This window comes from Balaenoptera borealis (assembly GCF_965194805.1).
Source record: "Balaenoptera borealis genome assembly, chromosome: 12".
In the NCBI taxonomy this organism is placed as follows: Eukaryota; Metazoa; Chordata; class Mammalia; order Artiodactyla; family Balaenopteridae; genus Balaenoptera; species Balaenoptera borealis.
Window position 1 is genome coordinate 52364151 of NC_138869.1, and position 26280 is coordinate 52390430.

At 44.9% G+C, this 26280-nt stretch overlaps 2 protein-coding genes and 1 pseudogene across 3 annotated transcripts in view; all 3 read right to left on the reverse strand.

Moving 5' to 3' along the window:
• On the reverse strand, positions 1 to 5806 carry SLC22A13 (solute carrier family 22 member 13). Its single transcript, XM_082348820.1, is given in 10 exon segments — positions 1 to 216; positions 782 to 890; positions 1052 to 1076; positions 1078 to 1195; positions 1197 to 1265; positions 1469 to 1563; positions 1650 to 2104; positions 2333 to 2456; positions 2460 to 2487; positions 2733 to 5806. Coding segments are annotated over 10 exon segments (1341 nt in total). The 5' UTR covers positions 2852 to 5806; the 3' UTR covers positions 1 to 17.
• A 2331-nt stretch (positions 5807 to 8137) lies between these two features.
• Positions 8138 to 26280, reverse strand: part of OXSR1 (oxidative stress responsive kinase 1) — a 99611-nt gene continuing 81468 nt past the window's right edge. The window contains exons 12-18 of the mRNA XM_082348628.1: positions 23536 to 23571; positions 18247 to 18381; positions 15928 to 15992; positions 13915 to 13967; positions 12183 to 12251; positions 11260 to 11324; positions 8138 to 10863 (exon numbers count right to left, since the gene is read on the reverse strand). Coding sequence (XP_082204754.1) covers positions 10789 to 10863; positions 11260 to 11324; positions 12183 to 12251; positions 13915 to 13967; positions 15928 to 15992; positions 18247 to 18381; positions 23536 to 23571 — 498 coding nt within the window. The 3' untranslated portion in view covers positions 8138 to 10788. The remainder of the gene's footprint in view (positions 10864 to 11259; positions 11325 to 12182; positions 12252 to 13914; positions 13968 to 15927; positions 15993 to 18246; positions 18382 to 23535; positions 23572 to 26280) is intronic.
• Positions 18851 to 23528, reverse strand: LOC309608502 (protein phosphatase 1 regulatory subunit 14B pseudogene; annotated as a pseudogene). The gene has a single exon. The product of its transcript is annotated as a protein phosphatase 1 regulatory subunit 14B pseudogene (transcript).

A 26280-nucleotide genomic window follows, 5' to 3' on the forward strand; every position in this document is an offset into this window, starting at 1 on the left:
CAGAGAGACCAAGCACCTCACTGTGGGCAGGACTCCTGCTCCAGGTCGTCGATGGTGTCCTTCAGGGTCTGGCCACGTGTCTCTGGCAGCAGGGCACAGAGTAAGCCAGCCCCAATGGGGAGGCTGCCGTAGATGAGCATAGGGAGGGCCGTGTGGTACTCACCCAGCAGGATCACGAGTGGCTTGAGGATGCCCACCAGCCCCATGCCCGTCTGCCCGCGCAAAGGTGAGTGCAAGCCGAGAAGACCCGGCCTCTGCTGGGCCACAGCTCCACCCCAGCTCACCTCCCTGGAAGCACCCCAATGTCTCATCTGGTCTCCACAGGCCTGCAGAGTCTCCAGGCCCGTGCGGTCCAGCCAGCCTTCCTGCCCCCTCCTCCTGCACCTCCCCTAGTCCTACTGTGTGGCCTGCTTTTGCCGCCTCCAGGCCTCTCCGTCTGCCTGCTGTACTCCTGCTCAACTATCGAGTCTCAGATCAAAGGCTGCACCTCCTGACCACCTCCCATCCCCACCGGAGTCTTCCTTCTGAGCCATTCATCAAACTTGGGACTTACTCCATTTTCCAGTCCTGACAAGGCCAGGGTGTGGCCCCTCCTGTATCTTCCCTCCGCTGCTCTCCTCTGTTCTCCACTGACCCCGTCCAGCCTTGGACCCCATCCAGCACTGCTGCCCCAGAGCCAGCTCTGTAAGCTCATTGGGGAACAGCAGTAAGGGCAGAGGAGGGACGGCCAAAATCAGGGTCTCAGGAGCAGAGGAACAGGAGTTGCACCTGCAGTCCTTACCTGATGACAGTGGGGAAGAGCTCAGCAGAGTACACGTAGGAGATGGTAAATCCGGCCGCCGTGGCAACCTTCCCCACCAGGGCCATCACAGTGCCCACCACGGGTAGAACTGGTGGAGGCTGCCCAGCCCCATCACCTGGGCCCTGCCCCTGCCCTGTCCTCCCAAACTCCTCACCCCGTTTGCACCCAACCTTCAGAGAAGCCCTCACTCCTGAAAAGGAAACAACAGGCCTTGGCAGCAGGTTGGGGTGGGGAGGCCAGCCCTGGTACCTGCCGGGACAAAGATGATGGTGATAACACATGACGCCACCCAGAACCAGAGTCCCCAACTGGCTCCACTTGAGGCCCAACCGCTCCATCAAGAAGATGCTGGAGTAGCGGGTGGGTACCTCAACTTCTCTGAAGATTAACTGTCAGGTAGATATCCAGGCCAAAGTCCCCCACCTTGAGGCCCAGGCCGAAGTATTCCAGGCTGTCCACGAACCTACAGAGAGTTCAGGAGTCCCTGTCACTGCTGGGTGATGAGACACCATCACGCTCAGAAGGAGAGATTGCTTTGGCCAGAAGTCACAACAGGAGACAGGAGCACAGCCAGCAGGAGACCCAGTGGTGCCCAGACAGCCACCATCCACAGAGACATGGCAGCCCTTTAGTTTGGGCCTCAGGGAGGGCTGTGGGCCCACTCACCAGACATAGAAGAGAATCAGGGTCACCTTCCGGAGCTGGGGGTGTCGGAACAGATCCAGGGCATTCCCCGTGGGGCCGGTCTTCTCTGGGACCATCCGGGAGGGAGGTGCAGCCTGAGGCGCCAGGCAGGCCGGGCTGTGTGGTCAGATGAGGGCAGGGCTGGCCCAGCTACTGCAAGTACCTGGCTCAGGAGCTCGGGGGAGAGTTTTCGCTTGTCGACCGAGGCCACCCTCTGGATCGGTTGTTTAGCCTCCTCTACCCTCCCCCGGGTCGGGAGCCACCGTGCAGTTTCCGGCAGAGCCCTGTAGGTCGGGCTGTGACCCTGGGGCCTGGACCTGGGCCTCCCCACTCCCCCAGGGGCCTCCCCGCTGTCCCAGTGCACACTGACCCCACAGGCTCGCTCTCCCAGACACCTCTCTGGACATGTAGCCAACCGAGGGGCAGCTTGCCTGGGAAGTATCTCCTCACCAGAAGTAAAGGAAGAGCGGAAGACAGGTGCAGCGCCAGCCGTCTGGAAGAGCCTCCAGCTCTGGACGCCATGGGTGAGTCCTGCGAGGGCCATCTGCCCCATGGAGAAGGTGCACTGGGCCAGGACCACAGCCCGAGTTCTCCGCCAGGGCCCCACCCACTCTGCAACTGTGAGAACACAGAGTCCGAGGCTGGCCCGGACCCTGCCCTCTCACTCCCTGCCATTGCTACACGCCACCAGGTCAGGGGCTGTGGTCCTGGCCCGGTACAGGGAGTGCTGGCGCCATCACGTTAGGTGCAGGGAGTTGAGTGGGCCCCACAGGCAGCGTGGGAGCGTGGCCACCCAGACCCCAAGGCCTCGCTCTGCGGCTGATGGCACGGGGCCCAGATACCCACGTAGGGTGACGCTGCTGAAGTTATATCCAATGACGGCCGTGGCCACAGCAAAGCGCAGGGCCATGTAGAGCTCAAAGCCGGGCACAAAGGCTGCGGCCATGCCAAGGATGGCAAAGAGTAGCAGCTACACCAGGATAGTGGCCTCGCGACCAATCCTGGGGTAAGAAAGAGCAGGTTGAGGAGGGAGTCTGTCTGAGGGGAAGGAGGGAGACCCAGCCCCCGGCCCTGCCCTGGGTGCTCTGTTTGCGGGAGGGTGCAGGGCCCCACCTGGGAGCCCCATTGCGGGGAGACAGGGCCTTACCTGGAGACCAGTGAGAGGGGCACGTGGTGGGGAGGAACTAGACCCTGGGCCAGGAACCCAAGAGCGTGCTGGGTTGGGGGAGCTGGTCAAGGATCTTACCAGTCACAGAGGGGCCCGAAGGTGAGCGCCCCAATGAGAAGCCTAGCCAGGTACACCGACTGGGAGGTCTCCTTCGGATGCTTCCGGCCACAGACCAGGTTAAGCTGAGGCAGACACATGCAGATGTGAGTCTAGGGGCAGCTAGGGCAAGTCCTTTACCAGCCAGCCCACCCACCACAAACCTCTCAGGACAAAAGTGGGGCAGGCAAGGCATCCCAGGGCACCAGCGTGAACTCAGGGTGCACAACACGATACTTAGAAGGGTAAAGGGAAATACTGTGACACTCAACATCTGCTTCATATCAAACTACCGGCTCCAGATGGTTCATGCCATTCTTTTCAGTGACATCATATCTGTGTGAAGTTGTGTTTTTGGCAGTTACTATGAAAAAAAGTAATCACCACGTGAAACTCAATGTGGAACAGAAGATGAAGGTGGCGGGGTTCAAGGATCAAGACGTTTTGCAGTTCCCAATACACCCTATTAGGAAGTAACTGCACGTTAGGATGAAATAAGTGTCTTCTTTTGATTCGTGTGTATTTTTTTTAAACAGCTACTGAGTTATTAGTACATAAATCCTTCTTAAGTTTTTTTTGTTTTTGTTTTTTGTCATTGTTGTTTTTGGCTGCACTTCGCGGCATGTGGGATCTCAGTGGGATCATGTGGGATCCCTTAGAGCAGGGATCGAACCTGTGCCCTCCTGCAGTGGAAGCATGGAGTTTTAACCACTGGACCACCAGGGAAGTCCCCCATCTTAAACTGTTTGGAACAAATTACTTAATACATGAAATTTTTAGGTATTTTTTTGGCCTGCAGATGCCATGTAAAATTATTGACCCACTAAGAATGTACAGTTGGGGAACCTCTGACAGTCATTAACTGCTTCTTCCTGACAAATGGGGCCTCTTTCCCACAACCATGGCACCCCTGTGACCTGCTTGGGCCTTTCCAACTTTTCCCAACTGGCTGCAAAACCCCCCTGAAACTCTCATCATTCACAGGCAGTCAGAATCCTAAGGAGCTCTCACACACTCCTTGAGGAAAGAGATTAGGATGGAGGAATGTGCAGGCCTGCACACATGCAGACACACACACATACACACATACACACACACGATGTGAGGGGGACAACCCACCTGGAGACTCACAGAGAGAACTTGACAGACTGGGAAACCAAGTGATGAAAATATGGGTGTCCATACAAGTCTGTACACTTGTCTACTGCAATGCGCACATAACAATAAGTGCATGTGACTGATATTCCCCACCTCCGTCTGTGGGTCCCTTGGTCTCCACCACTGATTCACTGTGATCCGCAGTCTGCTCCTTCTATCCCCCTGGCCTCTATTTCTGCATCCGTGTATAAGGAAAGCTTGAACTAGGTGCTAAGGATTCTTCCATTTCTTGGTGTAGGATTCTAAAACACAGATAGAGAAATGATGAGGAGATGCTGATAGAAGAGTGAAACTCAACCAAAGACCTTCCATAGTTGTAACTATGATCCCCAAATGCCACTGGCTTCACTGCACTCCCAATTCCCCCAATCTTAATTTCTTGATTAACTTATTTGTTCTCCTAGCCCTCCCCCCGACCCCACCAGTCTGCCTAAGGCTCCCCATGATGCTTCAAAGCCTAAAACTGGCTCCCTTCTTTGAGGGAGTCCTCCCAGGAATACTGTAACCCCAGGGACCTGTGGTCTCACTGACCTGGGACGATGAGCTCAAAGGAGCATAAGTGCTGCTCTCCGGCGTCCCCGAGCAGTCTGGTCACATCCACTGTCCTCTAGGAGACTGCAGGGTAGGACAGGGCTGCCTCTGGCCCTTCAGGGAGAGCCTACAGCCTGTCTCTCTCCTCTTCCCCTCCTTGTACCTGCCTTCAGTAAAGGGCAAAACTAAGACCAAAGAGAGGTGTAACGAGAGTGTTCTAACCACTGGAGCTAAGTTGAATGGACACACATCCCTGGCAATCAACTGTCCACGGGGTAGAGGGCGGTGTTTGTGTGTATGGTGGGGGGAGGGGAAGGTACCCCCCGAAACATCACCTACAGGGATGCACTGGATGGTGTCTCAAATCTCTTCCAAATTTCAGAACGACTCTAGTAGATAAAAACAGGGGATAGGAGTTCTCGTTTCTGGTCCAGGATGTAAACAGCTTGGAAACTGTCACTCTGTTCTAGCAGGTAAAAAGCTGGACAAACTGAAAAATCAACAACTCTTCTGTCAGAGAAGTGAGGTCACAGGGCCAACTGCTATCCCTTGAATTGGAGCTAGACAGGTAAATACAGAAAACTATAACTTCTTGGAGCAGAAATCCACAAACTCAAACTTCCACAGGAACCAGTATCACAGTAGGAAAATCTGACTGTAATTGACAGACTGCTTGGGGGCTCAGGGTAGATAAGGTGAGAACAGCCAACACAGTGTTGGAGAAGCACAGAGATGCAGGACTGAGAATACCTGACTTCAACCTTGACTATAAAGTACTCAGGGATGTGTGGTATTGGCAAAAGATTACACACATAAATCAATGGAACAGAATAGAGAGCCCAGAAAGAAACTCACAGATTCAACTGATCTTTGACAAAAGAGCAAAGGCAATACAATACAACAAATGGTGCTGGAACAACTAGACACAATAAAGTGAATTTTTTTGTTTCCTAGTGCATATAAAAGTTATGCTTAGGGACTTTCCTGGTGGCTCAGTGGTTAAGAATCCACCTGCCAATGCAGGGGACACGGGTTCGAGCCCTGGTCAGAAGATCCCACATGCCGCGGAGCAACTAAGCCTGTGTGCCACAACTACTGAGCCCGTGTGCCACAACTACTGAAGTCTGCGCGCCTAGAGCCCGTGCTCTGCAACAAGAAAAGCCACCGCAATGAGAAGCCCATGCACGGCAACGAACAGTGGCCCCCGCTCGCTGCAACCAGAGAAAGCCCGCATGCAGCAACAAAGACCCAACACAGCCAAAATATAAATAAATAAAGTTTTTTAAAAGTTATGTTTATACTGTAGTCTCCTAAGTGTGCAATAGTATTCTAAGAAAACAATGTACATACCTTAATTTAAAAGTACTTTATTGCTAAAATATGCTAACCATCATCTGACAACAAAGGGTTGCCACAAACCTTCAATTTATAAAAAAAAAAAAAAAGCAATAATTGTGAAGCAGAAATAAAGCAAACTGCAATAAAACGAAGTCTGCCTGTATACAAAGAACACTTAAAACTCAACAATAAGAGAACAACCTGATTAAAAGTGGGCAAAAGACCTAAACAGATACCTCGCCAAAGAATATGTACAAATGGCAAAGAAGCATATGAAAAGATGCTCAACACACTGTCATCAGAGAATTACAAATTAAAATGAGATACCACTGCACACCTAGTAGAATGGCCCAAATCTAAAACAGTGACAACGCCAAGTGCCAGCAAGCACGTGGAGCAACAGGGACTCTCATTCACTGGTGGGAATGCAAAACGGTACAGCCACTTCGGAAGACAGTAGGTGGTTTCCTAAAAAACTAGACCTACTTTTACCATACAATCTGGCATTGGGCTCCTTGGTATTTACCCAAAGGAGTCGAAACATACCCACATAAAAACCTGCACACAGATATAGAGCAGCTTTATTCATAACTGTCAAAACTTGGACACAGCCAGTAAGTGAATGGATTAATAAACTGTGGTATATCCAGACACGGAATATTAGCACTAAAAAGAAATGAGCCATCAAGTCACAAAAAGACATGGAGAGACCTTAAATGCATATTACTGTGTGAAAGAAGCAGTTTTGAAAAGGCTACATATTGTATGATTCTAACTATATGACATTCTGGAAAAAGCAAAACTTTGGAGGCGCTGAAAGGATCAGTGGTTTCCAGGGACTAGTGGGGAGGGAGGGACGAACAAGAAGGGTACAGAGGAGTTTTGGGCGGTGAGACCATTCTCTATGAGACCCTAACGATGGGTACATACCACTGTGCATTTGTCCAAACCCATAAAATACACAACAGCAAGAGTGAACCCAAATGCATACTATGGACTTCGGGTGACAACGAAGTGCCAGTGTAGGTTTATTGATTGTAACACATGTACCACTGCAGTGCAGGATGCCGACAGTGGGAGAGGCTGTGCGTGTGTGTGGGGTCTGGGGGTATATGGGAACTCTGTGTACTTTTCTGTTCAATTTTGCTGTGAAACTAAAACTGCGCTAAAAAAAATAAAGTCTACTTTAAAAAAGAGAAAAACAAAACATGTGGGGTAGATGAGCTGACCCACAGGAGGAATCCATGAACTGTAGCACTGAGCATTGCTACTATGAATAGGCAGAGGTGAGGAATCTGGCTTCTGGACGAGACCGGATCTTGCTAGAGATTGTGGGCAAGTGGAGAGGCTGTGTTTACTCCTGCCCCTGCTCTTACCCCCACATGCATCATGGTCACTTCTGAGCAGCCAGCACCTCCTCTCCGTCCCCACAATACTCAGAGTCCGCTCTTACAACCTGCTTATCTATCTATCTATCTATCTATCTATCTATCTATTTATTTATGGCTGTGTTGGGTCTTCGTTTCTGTGCGAGGGCTTTCTCCAGTTGCGGCAAGTGGGGACCACCCTTCATCGTGGTGCGCGGGCCTCTCACTATCGCGGCCTCTCCCGTTGCGGAGCACAGGCTCCAGACGCGCAGGCCCAGCAATCGTGGCTCACGGGCCCAGTCGCTCCACGGCATGTGGGATCCTCCCAGACCAGGGCTCGAACCCGTGTCCCGTGCATTGGCAGGCAGATTCTCAACCACTGTGCCACCAGGGAAGCCCACAACCTGCTTATCTTGAAAGCAAATTCAAGCAGCTACGATACCATCAATTCCAAGGTCCCAGGACCTGAGGCCTGAGTTACCGGGACCCACACAAAAGCAGTCCTGTCATGGCTCAAAGACCACCTTCTGTTGGGAAGGAGTTATGATCAGGGAGGTTACTTATCCAGGAGGTGGAGGAATACAGAGGGGCCTAGAATCTTACACGAAACCTCACCATTTCAATATCAAAGCCAAATGGGAACAAGTTCAGCCCTGCTCTGAACTTTCCACAACAGATTCCCAAGGGCTTGAACCTGGCATCTTTCCCCCGCCCAATAGCATGAGCAGAATTAAACAGAAAAGATCAATGCAAAGAGTTCCTTATCCCACCCTATCAAATTTCCTTGGGCAGATCTCTCTCTCTTTTGAGATTTCAGTTTCCCCACTTGGTTTTAAGCTCTTCTAATTTGTAGACTAATACACTTTTTAGGGAAAAGTGCACCTTGGCTTTTCTCTATTCGCATGAAAAATTAAAGTTAGTAGTGACCTCCTGACCCACTTCCCACTGCCCCCACCAACAGTCACCAAAGTGAAGCATCCTTACACCACCACAGACAATTTATTCTTTATTGATTAAAAATGAATGAAACATGCAGCAAAGTACAAAGTCAAAAAAATAAAAATAAAAATAAAAATAAAAGGGAGGGGGAAGTCAAATATTTTACATCTTCCATAATCTAGCGTACATCGTAAGGAGGAACCTCCATTTATGGATACACCATTATTCTGTCCTCCAGATTATTAGAGTGTCAGCTGGCTCTAGGATTTGGTTCACAACTTAAGCAAAAAACCCAAACAAATCCATTAGTCATTCAGAAAGACCATACATTTCACAAATAGCATTGGCACATGTTACCTTGTGCTAAGTTAGTCCCTCCCCCAGGGACCAGGGAATCCTGGGGATCCAGGGAGAGAGGTGTATCCTGAATCGCCCCTCCTGGGAAGGAGCAAGACTGCTCACTAGGTCACGTGCTGTCTCACCTGCAAAGTTTCTGTTCACTCATTTTTTTTCAGCATCACTGCACAAGCCAGCAAAGGGAGTCCACCATACATCAAGCAGAAGAAGAAATAACACTGCCCTGGGGCTTGGTGTCTGACTCCTAATTCCCAGCAGGGCAAAAGATGAATGGAAAAGAAAGAGAAAGCCCCAGCCCACTTCTACTGTCATGCCTGTCCCACTGCAGTTCAAAGGTAATGGCCGGCTGGAGAAATTGAACAGGGAGATGGGCTGCTGCTTACTTACAGCTTGGGCTCTCGACCACCTCCAAATAAAAGCTAGAATAGAGTGATGCCACCACCCTTTGGATTCAGAAATAAGTAGACTATGATGGGCTTATCTGAAACCAAAACACAGACTCTAAGGTAAGCCACTAGTCTTGTGCCAAAAGGGACACTACATTTTTTCATAACTTATTCCTACCTTCCTGTCCTTGTTCCCCCAACCCTCTTCTAAAAAAACAAAGAAAGAAAAAAAAAAGGAAAAAGAAAAGCTAAATATTTGTCCAGTAAGCCGATCAATCTTTTCTGTCTCCAGGCTCAGCAGGCTCCCTCCTTTTACCAATCCTGCTGGGACCTTGGGCTTTGGTGTCCGATCCTCTGATCTACTTTCCTCCCAACCCCCATCCCAAAGCATCCCCTCCCTTCCTCTCCAACACCCATCCCTTTCCCAACATGCCTTTGTATCCAGGGCAGGTGAAGAAAGCCCATGACTAAAACTACAAGCTCAGAATGAAACAAAAACTATAATAAGTTAGTTGTGGACAAAGCTTTCAGAAGTGCTCTAAGAGAAAACTAGGTAAAGCAATCCTTTTATTCACAGACCAACAATGCTGGAAAGGGCTCGAGTGATTCTATAAAGATGGGTCAAAGCCCATCTTTGTGTGTCATTTTAAGGCCAGATTGAGGATCCCTTTCATTTACAAAACTTGTTAGGGCTATCTGCAGTTAGACAAAGGCTGACTGTGAAACAGTAGGAAAAAAAAAAAAAAATCAACGCCACTGATGATTCACATATTGCATTATGGTGCTCTTTTTTAAACCTAAAGAATAATTTATATTATTTCTGTAGAAAATCAAATGAACACTGTCTACTCAAAAATCCTAAAAGTCACGGCACATGTGGTTTCACTTTCCATCTTGGGTCAGGTTCAGCACACAGGGACCCCCTCCAAAGGGTCAGTGCAGGAGAGGGGGCAGAAGGCAGGCCTCTCTGGCCCAGTGTGAGTCTCCTTTATTGCTGTAGAAATCTCAGCCTTGCATTTCCTCATGATTTGGAGGCCAGGCAAATTGATTTTCATGGGAGGATCAAGGAACAGTTTTTCTTCAATTGTTTTAAGATCTGAAAATAAATACTTCCGCAATGATATGAGTTATGATTTTTCCTGTTCAAAAACCACTGCTGGGGAAATTCTCCTTTACAAGCCATTACTTGATCTTTTCTCTAAAAACAGTCCAAAGTTCCACTTTGAAGGATCCGATGCCTGAAGTTCGATTACAGTCAGATGTTTTGCACCAGCTGAAGTTAAGGCTAGCAACCCTTTCTGGAGGGAGTAATGAAGAGGGGTGCCTGAGAGCAGCTTCAGCAAAACGCTTAGAAACATGATGAACAAAACAAGAACACAGTTTAGGTTGCCTCCATCTGAGGCTGTGCTTCTTCCTAACAAAGGTTGTTGGAATTCACATCGGATACCAAAAAAAAAAAAAAAAAAAAAACCCCACTAAATTAAATTCTCTGGGCTTCAGCTAAACAACCAACTTTTAATTGCTACTTCAGTGGTAAAGGGATATCCCAAGATGCCCAAATCCTGTCAGGTGTGGGAGAACAAGCAGGATGAGGAAGCCCAAGATAGCTGCTACTTTCCACCCAGCGCCATCACTGGAGTAAGGCAAGATGAGCTGATACACCTCCCTCCTGGGCCTTGAGGCACCCGGGCCACTTCTCAGATGGAGGAAGACAGGGGACACGTGCAGTAAGTTTACTAACGGAACTCTTTAAAGGGATGCTGGCCACTGGTGATCCAACTTTTCTTTCCCTGTGGGAAAAAGGGGGAATGATGGCAGGAAAAACATAAAGAAAGACCTCTAAAGCTCTTAGCTGGGAGGTTTGTTGCTGGGTTCTTTGGCAGTAGTGAGTTTAGGCCAACAGAAGCAACAGAGATACACATGTGTGGAATCTCCTTAGGCCACCTCTTCCAGGGCTGTGTTTTAGCTGATGCTGAGCTGGGCAAATCCTATTAGTTTACCATCATCAGGAATATCCGAGCCTTCAACACCAGATGCCTAAGAACCAAACAAAATGAGAAGCTGTGGCTATTTATAAACAAAATTGCAGGCAGCAATTAAAACTGACATGGGGACTGTGGGAAAGAGGGCAGTGGGGGACAGGTCCCTGGGATACAAACAGGAGGCAGATAAAGGTGTAGGTGGAGTCTGGGTACAAAGGCAGAGTCAGATTGACCAGCAATCTCTCTTGAGGATAAATAGTCAAGGGCCTCGGGTAGGAGGCTTCCTGAGAGGGAGAGGGGAAGGGAGGCCAATGAAGGGAGGTATCAGCCCAGGGCATGGGGAGGTTAAACAAATACAATCCACCAGACTTAAATATTCTCATCACTCAGGGAATATGGAAGCTGGTGTGTAAAAAGTGAGATGGTTTAACATAGAGGAAGGGATGAATACCAGTTTGAAAGTGACAGATCGATTTGACTGGGGTTCTTCCACAATTTTCTGCAAATTAGCTGCCACTGTAATCATACAAACAGAGAAAGTAATGAGAAGCTAAGTAAATGCACATTTCAACCACATTTTAACAACTTAAATGGTAGTTCACAATCTTCTATGTACAATCAAAATGGAAGCAGAAAGATAAATCGCTCCCTAAACACAAGGTGTTTTTAAAAGCAACTCCAAGTAGCACAAATAAATCCTATCATTGTCAAATTAACTTTCTTTTAACTTAGGAAAGACACTGGGGTGAAAGAGGTATGATTTGCCTATTCATGGGCCAGAAAGCCCTAGACTGGGAATCAGCCAACTATGGCCTTCAGCCTGTTTCTGTTCTGCCTGTGAGCCAAGAAGAGTGTAAAAACAGAGACTGTACATGGTCCACAAAGCCTGAACTATTTACTTTACTATCTGGCCCTTTAAAACTCTGCTGACTTGTCCTAGGCAATGGTCTTTTCCTTCAGTAAAATGTACCTATGGCCCGACTGTGCCTTTTCTTACTTCCTGCTTTTTTTAGGACTAAATCTGTAATGATTTTTGCTTAACTCTTAGCTCCAAAAGGATAGCGTTCATTCTCCAAAATGGATTAGATATGGCCAAGCTTACTCTAACCTGTAACTTTTGTCATCATTTCTACGATCTTCCAGAGACCTGGGTAAGTTTTCACTCACTATCATCGGGGGTCACAAAGCAAACTCAGAAGTGAGATTTTCTTTTTTGTAAGGAAGGAACTGTCCCCAATACCTGTTATTTCCTCAAAGCCAAGAACCATTCCAAGAATCATTAGACCTACTCAGTGGAATCAAAGCCTGATTTTCTAGATCCTAAGTATACAAGCAGAGAGACGGGGACACAAAGGCAGAGCACAAAGTAGTTACCTATTACTAAATCCCTTCCATCGACGAGGCCAGCAGAAATGAGTTCCTGAGAGACACCCTCTGCTGTATCTGCAAGGACAAAGAAGGTGCTCCGTTTCTTGTGCATGCATGTCCCTGCTAACATTCAGAGCGGGTGCTGGCACAGCCAGACCGAAGCTAGCTGTTAAATCCACAGAACCAGGATGGCGGGAGGGACTTCCTCCACATAAAGGTTTTTCCTACCACCAGGATTATCTCAAGTGAGGGACTATCACAGGTCTAGGTAGAGGGCGGAACCTGTATCACCCAGATGGCAAATATCAGCTCAATGTAAAGATAACGTTCTAAATGATGGTGTACTTTAGATGGGTTCTTGCCTTGTCGGAAGAGCACCTGATAGTGATGCTGCAGAAGAAACTACTAGTCTGAGGGCGACCCTGGACGCCAGCCCTGTGAGCTCTGAGACGTGATGATGAGTGTATAACATCTCCAGGGCTAATAAAGCAGAATAATTTAGTCCCAATTAAATCTCTCTTTTTTTTTTTTGGGCCACACCATGCGGATTGTGGGATCTTAGTTCCCCGGCTGGGGATTGAACGCGTGCCCCCGGCAGTGAAAGCACGGAGTCCTAACCACTGGATCGCCAGGGAATTGCCCCCACGAGTCTTAAGAAAACAAACTGTAATCTCTTCTCTTTGGGGGTCATACTCCCAGTTTTTTTTGGGTTTTGTTTTTTTTTGCTAAAATAATTTTCTTTTTTATTCTGGTGGGTTTTCCTTCATATCTAATTATTATAGGTTGTACTGTCTGAGCAATGGGTATATAACTAGAAACTAAAAAGATGAGGACAGAGTACCATCAATTAACCTCATCTCCAACTGACTCCTTCCCGAGGCCTGAACACCGATCCCCTCAGAGGAAACGGGAGGACCTCTGGGGAGGGGCTGTGCACACACATTTGCCAAAGGCCAGCTATTTGAATGAGTACCTTAAAATGTGACTCTGTCTGGCTTTAAAAAGGAAAACAGATGCATCTCTGTACATGTGCATTTGTTCTCTGCATTTGAGTGAACTGCTCATGATACCGAGACAGCAGGAAGACTAAGCGTGGCACACAGGACAGATACCAGCTGGCTGCGGGCCACTTCCCAAATACGAATCCTGAGTAACCAAGGCAAGAAAGGAAATAAGCCTTGTCCCTGGGAGAAGTTCACGGCCAGAAACTGCATGACAGGGCTCAGCTTTCGCTGGGAGGGAGGAGACTGGAAGCCTTACTGCTTCTTTATTGTCACGGAGGACAACCACGTTCGGTGTTAAGAGCAGGAACTCTGCGCGCCGATAGATCTGAGTTTGAATTCCAGCTACACCTCTTCTCAGCTGTGGGAACTGCAACCAGTTACTTCACTCTCTCTAAGCCTTGATTTCATCATCTATGCAGTGGGGACAATAATCTTTCCTTAGGAGGCAGTTTTGAGAATTTAATGAGATACTGCTTAGCACAATGTCTGCCATACAGTAAGCAGTAAATTAGAGCTATATTCAGTACTCTTTGTATTATACTAAGTTTTCTAAATGAGGTAGTAGTAAATAAACTGCATTTTAATTTTATTCATATGCCCCCCAAAACCTTTAGGCCAGGAACATTTTTATCACCCTTTAAGAGGAAAAATATCTAGAGATCAGAAACTTCACACACATTTCCTTAAAATGACAAATGAGCAGTTATTTTATTTTCAGTGTTTTGATACCTCACCTCTCCCAGGAGTAAATTCGAATCGAATATCATTTAGTTCCTTTTTTGAATTCCTATGAAAGAAAACAAAATGTATAAAATAAATTTCTGAATTTATGCATTCAGGGTCCGCCTACATATATCAGGAAAGCTATGCCAAGAGAAAGATCTTTCTGTCCCATAGACTGTATGATTTGTCCTAATGAGCTCACACTGAGGGCTCAGAGCAAACAACTCAGAGTGATCATTTAATTGTTCTACAACCCTTTTAATTTATGTCCTTCACTGGTCAATATATGCCCATGCCCATCCTTATTCCCACTAGGATGATCATATTAGACTAAGGAGAACATCTGTATGAGCACAGGGAGGTGTGATTAACATGATACAGGATGCCCTTTTCTCCCTTATCCCCACTCCTACCCCCCACACCCCTATGCCTAGGAGAGTACCTTGCCTACCACTGGTATCAGTCTGACTAGACTCATAGAATGAAACACATGATGCTCCCACAAATTCCACAGGGGTTCAGAGGAGAAGGATAAAGAACATACAGATTGGGATAATGAGGAAAAACTTTAGAAGTAGTTTTTTAGATAGAACTTAATGGATAGGAAGGATTTGGGCAGGCAGAGAAGATGGGGAAAGAAATGGGGCCCATACTGGCAGCTGAGTTAATATAAGGCTCCAGAGATTAAAATGTGACTGGTGAAGGATAGTTACAGAGATTGCGCACCACACCAAGTACTGAGATTAACTAAGCTCCCTGGAGGTCCTGGTTAAAGATGGAGAAATTAGAATATTATGTATAAAGGCAGACATGAGTGATTAATTAGGACCCAAATCCATTTTATCTAAACAGTTCAGGGAGCTTAGGTCTATCTGACACATACTTGATGTTACTGAAATTGTGCTTAAAATATAGTTATCCAAATCCAACACATCCTGCCCCACAGTGATTTTCTCCCTCACGTTGCCTCTCTGCACTTGTCTACACAGACTTACCCTTCTGCATGTCTACTACTGAAACTTGTTTTTAGCTATGCTAAGTACACAATACAAATCAACTTTCAACATAGACTTGATTATTGCATTTCATTTTCTCTTTTTCTCAGTATCTTAGCACAATAGCTAATAGTGCTGTACTTAGTCTGCTTAATATGTAATTGTTCCATCTATTCTTTCTGAAATCTGAATAAAATTAAGGTCAAGTGTTCATTATCACTTTAGTGATGTGACTGTCATGCCAAGCACAAACACCTTCAAAGATAACAATATGCTAAACTGAACTGTCTAGTCATTTAACTTCAAAGTCTTCAGCAGTGAGAATAAGAATCTAGCCTCCTCTTCCATAAACAAGTCTGGAACACGGTCCACTAAAAACTACCCTTCAAAAAGCTAACTATAAAGCAGAAACTAACACACCATTGTAAAGCAATTATACTCCAATAAAGATGTTAAAAAAAAAAAAAAAGCTAACTACATCACTTACAAGTACCCTCTCCCCTCCTGAAGCACATGTAAATAGAATTGTTATACTCTCTATTAACTGCTGTAATTTTCAAAACAAAATTTTGAAGAGACAAATAATATTCTTTGTGTACAGTTAAAATAGGATGAGATTACCAAGACACTGTATTAATTCAGAACTATTTGAGTCCAGGTATACAGAGTAGGCTTCTATAAAGAAAAGGTAACCAAATCTGCTTTCTTCACATTTATGGCATAATTTCATTACTCTTAGTGGTAAAATCAAAACGTTCTCCGAACAGTCTTGCTGCCTCTACTCTAATTATGGTCATACTGAGAAGATGACTAGGAACTCACAAGTGTAAGGAGGAACGAGTCAACGGTAATTCAGATCCTCACACTACTGCTATTATTTCTGAGGGAAACAATACACCCACAAGCAAACACACACAATCCTATCCAGTTACTCTCAGGCATGAAGTACTAGAAGGAGGAGTAACTTTCCAATAGAAATCAGCATATTCAGAGTATTCAGAAAACAACAACAACAAAATGTCTACTTACCGTAATCTTAGTACTAGACTGATTGGGATCTTGGTTTCTTGTGAACCTGCTCCTGAAGGCAGAGCCTAAAAAAGCATTGAAAGGTATAAAGTCATTGCCTGGACTATTAAGCGTGGAGGTCACTAATGCCCATCTGCAGAAGAATCATCCACTTGGCATCAATTTTCTTCATCTCCAGGTGTGGCCATCCTAGTCCCTAGGACACTCCCTGCTGTGGGAGGACATGTACCACAAGGCAGCAACAAGAGCTGAATGTCAAACATAATGAGAAAGATAATTCTCAAACCCACACGAAATTCCATACACAGCCACATTTCAATTTTGTATTTTTCAGACCTCTCTTCCCCTATATAAGCGTGAAGAACATGAAGCTGGGTTTTCCCCTTTAAAAAATCTGCCAGTGGCAACACATCTGCCAGTAAGGTCTAAACTGGCTACCCCTCACGAAACCACCCTCCCTGGAGGTTCCAGATCTTTTATTTATTTTTATTAAAAAAAATATTTTATTTTATTTATTTGGTTGTGCTGGCTCCTTAGTTGTGGCATGCGAACTCTTAGCTGCGGCATGCATGTGGGACCTAGTTCCCTAACCAGGGATTGAACCTGGGCCCCCTGCATTGGGAGCACGGAGTCTTAACCACTGTGCCACCAGGGAAGTCCCTCCACATCTTCTAATGACTAAACTGATCCTCTCTGAAAACCATACAGCTGTCCCTTGCTGTACAGAGAATATACATTCTATTTAAGCCGTTTATAAAACAAATCCAATCTTTCCATCAGTTTTCACAAGACAACTGTATCTTTTCCCATATGATGGGCAGAAATGGAAAACTTGCGCAAAGAAAAGGTTAAATGAAGTTAGAATGTGACTAACTGGAAGAGCTCAGAGCAGTGATGTCCAAAGGCAGAGCACCACTGGGATGCAGATGAAAACATCTGAACTTCTATTTTTGTTTCTTCCCACCTGAATTTTAGGAAAAAATAAAATAAAATAAAAACACCTCTACTATTTCATAAATGAATAGACTCTGAAACCCTTACTCTCACCATGCAGCACAGGGTCACGTGTTCAGACAGTACTGCAGTTTCCCAAGGGAAGAGTAGGGGCTACACCGCAGGGGTGGGGGCAGCTCTCAGGGGGCCTTCATTCCCTCCGTGGCTTTCAGTGCACTCTGATTTAATGAAGTTTGTGTGTGCCCGATTGTGTGGATTCACAGATTACATGACCACATTTTAATAAAATCAACCTTCACAAAATTGACAGGTATCTTACAGCAATGCAGGAAAACCCTGGCTGGGAGACAGTATTAACAAAGATGACGGAAGAGCTAAAAATGCTCCTAGTGCCAGCGGCATTCTGCAGTTAAACATAATAAGGATCGAATAAAAAGCTGACAAGACACGGCCGCTCTTCTCGTTCTGTCCACGCAGCACTCTCAGGAGAGGTCCTCCCTGCATCGGGCACGTGAGCATGTCTTGCCCGGCCCTCTGTGGCACCTCCAGAGCGCTCCAGCTAGTCTCTCAGGTGCCCGAGGCCCAGAGGTGCCGTCTCCCGTGAGCAGCTCTCTTGGGGGGTCGAGACGGTAAGGGAGGCCCGCTTGTCCCTCCGGTGGGGCCAGGTGTGGCCTGGTCCCGGTGTCCTCCCCGAGTGCCGAGGGGACTGACTTGGTCGGGCTAGCGCCATGTGATCCCCCTTCGCTGGGGATGCAGGCAGGCGTGGGTGCGATCGTGGTGGGCCGGGCCGTGAGAAGGGGGTTGTCACACTTTTCAGACAAGCTTGAGGCAGCACAGGCTTTGCCGGACCGCCAACGTTCCTACGCTACCCGTCCCACACCCCGCTGCCGCCCAAGCGGGGACGGGGGATGGGGGACGATGCACCCTGGGTGAGACAGCCTTCCCCAGCAATCCGAGAGGGCGAGGGCGAGGGAGCGGGAGCGGGAGCCGTGGGGCACCAGACCCCCCAGCGCCGTCCCTCCTGAGTGCAGGAGCCGGGGGGCATTGAGCCGCCTCGGTGGGCAGAACCCCTCGCCTTCGCGTGAGGGAAAAAAAAGCTGACAAGAAATTACCGCCCCCCCCCACAACTTTTGCTGTTTGAAATATTTCCATCATAAACTTATTTCGTTGCTTAATGAAACCTGTGTGATCTTTGTTAAACTCTCTTATCTGCATACATTTAAAACCGTGAAAACAGATTTCTAACTTGTTTCAAAATCTACCAGGACATCACCCTCATGGCACCAGGCGGCTGTCCACGTTAGCCTCCGCCCTCTTCCTCCACCCGGAAGGCTGACCATGAAAGAAAGCACATCCCTGCTGTACCTGAGGCTCCGCGGGGGGCGGCAGGGAGACTTGAGTTGGCTGTGCAGTCATCTGCCCAGCTGGCTGAGGTAGATGAGCAGAAATCTGTTCTGGAACTTGGAGTAAAGTACCCACAGGATCAGTTGTTGAAAACAGCTGTAACAAAAACACACACACAGTGCTGCTTAAGCTGAGAGGAAAGGGAGGCAGGCCTGCTGACAGGCAAGCAGTGCCGCAGAGAGACTTTTTAAAGTAGTCCTTGTGTAGTGAACCAGCCCATCTCTACATCCCCAAGACACCTATTTCAAATGGAAGTCAAATATTTCTATGCTTTTTAAATTAATTAATTAATTCATCTATTTATTTAGTTTTGGCTGCGTTGGGTCTTTGCTGCTGCGTGCGGGCTTTCTCTGGTTGCGGTGAGCGGGGGGCTACTCTTTGTTGTGGTGCGCGGGCTTCTCATTGCGGTGGCTTCTCTTGTTGCGGAGCACAGGGCTCTAGGTGCGCAGGCTTCAGCAGTTGCGGCATGTGGGCTCAGTAGTTGTGGCTCGCCAGCTCTAGAGCGCAGGGTCAGTAGTTGTGGCGCACGGGCTTAGCTGCTCTGCGGCATGTGGGATCTTCCCGACCAGGTCTCGAATCCGCATCCCCTGCATTGGCAGGCGGATTCTTAACCACTGCACCACCAGGGAAGTCCCGCTTTTTTGTTTTTAAGAAATTTTGAGGTGTAATTTACGTCCCATGAAATTCACTGGTATTGTTGTTACCAGCTTGTGGGGGGGCAGCGTTTGTCCTGTGGGAGCCACCGTTCACCTGGGTCGAGGACCCTTACTTCTTCTGGGCTGTGCTCAGCTTCTGCGTGCCTTGCATCTTGTCCAGCAGGCCAGAGACGGAGGCCTCAGTGGGTTTGTGACAGTCAACCAGCAGCCCCGTGACCCTGGCAGCTCGGGTATCAGCGCTCTCAATGCCCAGGAGTTCATCCACGTCAATCTCCAGTTCTGGGATCTCTTCTTCCTGGCAGTCGTGGAGGTGAGTGAGCTGCTCCAGGATCCACTCCTCCAGGTTGAGGCGCCTCCGTAGCTCCTCGCGGTCCTACTTGACCGTGACCTTCCCTTGGCGCCTCACTGGGCCCTCGTCGTCCGCACCGCCTGGGCCCTCGCCTGCAGCCCCAGGGGGGTTCTGAAAGTAGATGCGGGGCCCTGGGCCACCACTCCCCGGTCCAGGGTCCCGAGCCGCCAACGCCGCACCCCCTGTGGGGCCGCTATCCGCCATGGCGGCCGCCAGGGCCAAGTGCGCGCGTCGGGCCCCTCCCTGCGCCGCCACCTCTGGGACGCCCGCCGGCTGGCTCGGCCACTGGCTCAGGTTAGCTCGTGAGCTCGTCTCCGCATGGCTCCGTGGCGAAGGCGGCAGCCTACAACTCAAGTGATTTTTAGAGAATTTATACTTCTGTAACATCCCTACAATCTGGTTTTAGAACACTTCCATCAACTTTTCCCGTGCCCATTCACAGTTAACTCCTGCTCCCTCACCCAGCCCTAGGCAACCACTGATCTACTTTCTGCCTCTATCAATTTGCCTTTTGTGGACATTTCATGTAAACCACATTTTACAATATGCACTCTTTTTGTGTCTGGCTTCTTTAACTTAGTTTTTGAGTCAGTCATGTTGTAACAAATATCAGTAGTCCACTTTTTTTTCCTTCTTCAGAATAGTAGTTCTTTGTGTCCTATTTATTTTTAAATACATCTGTTCTATCCCCTTGGACCAGCAAAATAGCACCTACAAAATGCAGATTTAGTATATAGTATGAAGTTATAGAAATGACATTTTTCTATGTTGGGGACCTTCCATTACTTATAAAGAAAGAAAATCAACCAATGGTTCCTTAACATATCTGCAATGCTTTTCAAAATGGATGTGCAGCTTTATAACATAGACATTAAACATTAACATATAACATAGACATTAAACATTATTTTGCATGTTTGAAAATTTTACAAATTTTAGTTATGTAATGGGGAAAAAAGACTGATGTTGAGTACAAAATCAAGTTAAACATACTCAAAATTATAAGGTAACGGGGAAAACAATATCAACGTAATGGCCAAAATTTAGAGCTAAAAGAGGAAAAAAATTAGAAGGGCAATGAGAGGTCTAATAGCTGTTATCATATAAGCAAAGCAAGGAGACAAGGAAGAAAAATTTTGTGTTTACTTAGCTTCACATAAAGGAAACCAAAAGTTAGTCACTGGTTCCAGTTTTTGATAGAAAAACAGAACTTTAAGATTAGTTTTAAAAATGCTTAAAACTATTAGCACTATTTCAAAAAGACAGTTAGCTTCCAAATTGCATGCACATATATGTATACCTATAATCAAGACAGAAAGGTTATACAAAACAAAGTAATGAGAGGATGTGAAGAGATTGGAACCTTGTGCGTTGCAGGTGGGAATGTAAAATAGTACAGCTGTTATGGAAAACAGTATGATAGTTCCTCAAAAAATTAAAAATAGAATTACTATATAATCCAACAATTCCCTTCTGGGTATAGACCCAAAAGAATTGAAAGCAGGGACTCAAACAGTTATTTGTGTGGCCATGTTCATAGCAGCATTATTCACAATAGCCAAAAAGCAGAAGAAACCCAAATGTCCATTGACAGATAAATGGTTAAACAAATGTGGTTCACACACACACACAAATACGGAATATTATCCAGCCTTAAAAGGGAAGGAAAGAGGAAATTCTGATACATGTTACACAGATGACCCTTGAGGGCATTATGTAAGTGAAATACACAAGTCAGAAAAGGACAAATACTGTATGATTCCACTTTTATGAGGTACCTAGAGCAGCCAAATTCAGAGACAGAGAACAGAGTGGATGTTGCTAGGAGCTGGGGGCAGGAGAGGGGGAATGGGGAGTTACTGTTTAACGGGTACAGAGCTGGTTTTGCAAGATGAAAAGAACTCTGGAGATGGATGGTGGGGATGGTTGCACAACAGTGTGAATGTACTTAATGTCAGTGAACTGCACGCTAAAAATGGTTAAGATGGTTAATTTTATGTTATGTGTATTTTATCATAATTTAAAAGACAACAACAAAGTTATGAGCATGAGACTATGACTATGAGCATGTACAAGTTCATGTGGAGAGGCTATTGAGGCAAAGGAACAAGGAGGAGACTAAAAAGAATAACTCTGGGTAATATGTAAAATACCCTTCCATTCAATTTTTGAGAAACTAGGAATTAGTCAAGATAGGTTAAGTTAGAGCATAACAAATAATCTTAAATTCTCAGTAAATTACAAGAACAAAAGTTATTACTCTTTTGAAAAAATTTTGCTCATTTTGGAATTTTTTTTCCTTTTTTAAAAAACGAAGTATAATTCATTGACTTACAATATTATGTTAGCTTCAGGTGTACAACATAGCAATTGGTATTTTTATATATTAAAAAATGATCACTACAATAAATCTAGTTACCATCTGTCACCTACAAGGTTATTACAATATTATTGACTGTATTCCCTATGCTGTGCATTACATCCCCATGACTTATTTATTTTATAACTGGAAGTCTGTACCTCTTAATCTCCCCCACCTATTTCACAATTCCCCTCACGCCACTCCCCTTTGGCAACCACCAGTTTGTTCTCTGTATCTATGAGACTGTTTCTGTTTTATGTTTGTTCATTTGTTGTTTTTCAGATTCCACATATAAGTGACATCATATGGTATTTGTCTTTCTCTGACTTATTTCACTTAGCATAATACCCTCAAGGTCCATCCATGTTGTTGCAAATGGCAAGATTTCATTCCTTCTTTGACTAATACTTCTTTCTTTAAAAAAAAAAAAAAATTATTTATTTATTTGGCTGCCCTGGGTCTTAGTTGTGGCATGTGTGATCCTCAGTTGTGGCATGTGAACTCTTGGTTGCGGTATGTGGGATCTTAGTTCCCCAACCAGGGATCGAACCTGGGTCCCCTGCATTGGGAGTGCAGAGACCCGGCCACTGGACCATCAGGGAAGTCCCTGACTGAGTAATATTTCATTGTGTATATATACATATATATCATATATTCTTTATCCATTCATCTATTGATGGATACTTAGGTTGCTTCCATATCTTAGCTACTGTAAATAATGCTGCAATGAACACAGGGGTGCATATATCTTTCTGAATTAGTGTTTTTGGGAAAATACCCAGAAGTCGAATTGCGGGATATATAATTGTATTTTTAATTTTTTGAGAAACTGTTTTCCATAGTGGCTGCACCAATTTACATTCCCACCAACAGTGCACGAGGCTTCTCTTTCCTCTATATCCTCACCAACACTTGTTGTCTTTTTGATAATAGCCATTCTGACAGGTGTGAGGTGATAAAGTTATTTCTTGCACACACTTCAAGTCCATCTGTGGCCAGCAGAGGATAAATTTGGTACCTAAATTTGCAGCAGGGATGCAGGTCATGATGGCAGGAGCAAGGGAACCCAGGGAATCACAATGTGGCTCTTCCTTCTGCTCACATTTTATTGGCCAAAAGTAATTGCCACGGCCATGAGTAACTTCAAGGGGCAGAAAAATGCAATTCTACCGCATACCAAGAAGAAGAGCCAGAAATCTTAGTGAATAGCAGTTCTAATTCAAGTTGTCAGATACTAGCCTGTAATAAGCTGAGGTACAGTATTTTCAGTCTTAAACATAATCCTGTACATAATTGTATACTATATATACAAATGAAGTGGAAAAAATAGTTACTTTTAAGCATGTGGCAAGAACAAACTGGATTAAGAGCAAGACATGTGTGCCATTAAACCAAATATTGAATACTCATGAGATGATTATTTTCTTTAGGTAAGGAGCATAAGGCAGGCCAGCCTAACAGGAGTCTGTTTAGTAGGATTCCCTATCACACTGAGGCAGTAACTATAGACATCAGAATCTATTTGACAAGAGGCTGAGGAAAAAAGTCCAAAAAGCAAAGGCAGCATATGACAAATTCCTGGACAGACTAATGCAAAAAGACTAATTTCCACTTTAAGCAGCCCAAGATAAAAATAGCAGTTCATAAAGTCAAGCAAGCAAAAAAGAACATTCTGGGTTCTTAGGCCCACTTTTAAAATGAGTGCAATGGCACCATTTACTGCAAAGATCCATTCAAACTCAGAATCGACAGCTCTAATAAAATTCGACCGGTATAAGTTCCCATTCCCATTTAGGCACATACCAAAAAGTGTGCTTAACATTAAAACCAAAACAAAACAAAAGCACGTATACTTTAATGATTCAATAATCACAACTACTTACCTCAGAATTTGTTAATGAGTCTTTCACTCTGGGAGACTAAAAGAAATACAAAAAAAGGAGGCTTGTTAACTGAAAACTCAGGTTACTTGTAGTCAGTTCCAAACTGCACGGAATGTTGAAATGCAAGTCAACTCCATTTCATTCTGATCCATAATTAACTCATCGGTAACTCTAGTGAGAGTTTTCTGGAAAAAGAAAACTGTCATGATACTACTGTATTCTTTGTCCAGGTAGCCTGTAACGCATCAATATACTTATGGTATTTTAAGTCTAGAACTTGAGATTTATAAGCAAACATAATGGGACTGAGTTATCAGTTAGTAGGGAGGTCACATTCTTCAAAGTTCAATTCTTTCTACTAATCATGAACATATTATGTGCATAATATCTCAAACCAAATGTAAACATTCAAGCTAATTATCCAACACATTCTTAAAGCAGAGTAATTCTGATTATAGGCTTTAATGAAGAAAACTCTTGAGCCAAAATTGAAATACTAATTACAATATACCACATGAAAATCTAAAGCTAAATTGATTCAGTAAATCGTAAGTTAGTAGTAATTCTGGATACAGGCACTGGAGAATACATAAAACAACAACATATCTCTAAACAAACATCAATTTATGGTAAATTCTACCAAGTGTGAATTTAGACTTCTTATAAGGTCAGTTTAGGTTTTTAAAATTTTCATTACCATTTTATTAAGGAGAATCAAGGTACAGGCAATAGCTAATGGGTTACAGCAAGTATACAGCCAACACAAAACCTTAAAAAAAACTTTATTTGGAAATAATTTCAAACTTACAGAAAGTTGTTAGAATAATACAAAGAACACTGCTATAACCTTTACCCAGATTCATCCGTTACTAACCTTTTTCCTCATGTGCTTTATTATTTAGTGTTCACTTTCTCTCTTTTTAAATATATATATTTAATCAATCCTGTACCATTTGAGAATAAGTTGCATATAATCATAGTTCTTTACAACTGAATAGTCACTGTGTATTTCTTCTTCTTCTTTTTTTTTTTAATATTTATTTATTTGGCTGCGCCGGGTCTTAGTTGCGGCACTCGGGATCTTCGTTGCCGCGTGCGGGATCTTTGTTGCAGTGTGCGGGATCTTTTAGTTGAGGCACGCAGGATCTTTAGTTGTGGCATGCGGGATCTAGTTCCCTGACCAGGATTGAACCTGGGCCCCCTGCATTGGGAGTGCAGAGTCTTAACCACTGGACCACCAGGAAAGTCCCCACTGTGTACTTAAGAATAGGGATATTCTCTTACCTAACGTCACACTACTAAAGCAATCAACTTCAGTAAATTTAAAAATAATACTTTAATTTACTCTCCATAATCCAACTTTTCCAATGACCTCCTACACATAATCATTCCCCCCTGCCTACTACACACTCTATTTGAATAGAATGCTCCTAATTTGTGGTTTGTCTGATGTTTCCTCATGATTCAGACTTAAATGAATTCTACAGAGTGATGTATCCTTCTTATAGTATCATATCTTAGGGAATCACATGTTCCTCTGCCCCTCATTAGTGATGTTAATTTTAATCATCGTGTCAAGGCATTTTCTAATTTCTCAGGTATGCAGTATTTTTTTCTTACAACTAATAGGCCATCTATGGAGAGAAACTTTAAGACCATGTAAATATCCTGTTCATCAAAATTTTCCCATATATTTAGCACCTATTGATGATCCTTGTCTGATCTAACATTTATGATTGTTTTATGATGGCTGTAAAATGATGAACTTCCCCATCCACTCCTACATTTACCAGTCAGCACTGGCAGTTTACCGTAATGAAAAACCATCCCCCCCCCCCATGTATTTATATATCTATTTATTATTCGTATGGGCCTATAGATTCCTATTTTTTAAATGATTTATAATTTATTACTACACTTAATGATTTTGATGGTTAAATTCTCCCTAATTTGGCCAGTGGGAGCTCCTTCAACCTGGCTCATATTATTATGACTTTTTTAAAATAAAAAATCTTTCTGTCAAAAGAAGATATTCCAGATTTATCTTGCATTTTCCCTGTGAAAGCCCTGGAATCAGCCATTTCTCCAGTGAGCCTTTGTTCTTTAGTAGGGAATGACATTAGAAACCATGATCTGGGCATAAGGTATGCTTACTCTTGTAATCTTCGATTAGATGCCAGAAACTGTGAATTTTACCTTGTTGCATGCTGATAATTTCTATAAATCTTCTTGAGCTTTGTTTTGGAATACAGTAAAGTTACTTGGAAATAGTTTAATCCTTTTGGATCCTGCTTTGATGAGTTGTTAGTTGGGTCTGGAGCAGTGTTCAGTCTAGGGCAACATATTATACCCCATTACTGAGCACTCTACCAAATGCCCTGTGAATTATAAGTTTCTCCAGTCTAACTGCTATTCCTGGCTGTGTGAGTGCTGGGCACTTTCTCCACATGGGTAGTTTTCTCACATATAGTCATTGATAAGTATGCTGCTGAATACTCAAAAGGGAAGCTCTAAGCTTCTTTCTCTGGGTAGTTCTCTCCTCCTTGGTACTCTACCTTATCAAATTTTATCTGCCTTGATCTCTTACCTCTATCTACTCAACTCCCAAAAACACTTTTCAAGCCACAGTGAAGAGAAAACTGCCCCAAAACTGACTTGGATGTTAGAATTAGCAGAGAAGGACATTAAAATAATTATTATATATTCATATCTTCAAAAAGCTAAGTAGAGACACTGAAGATGCAA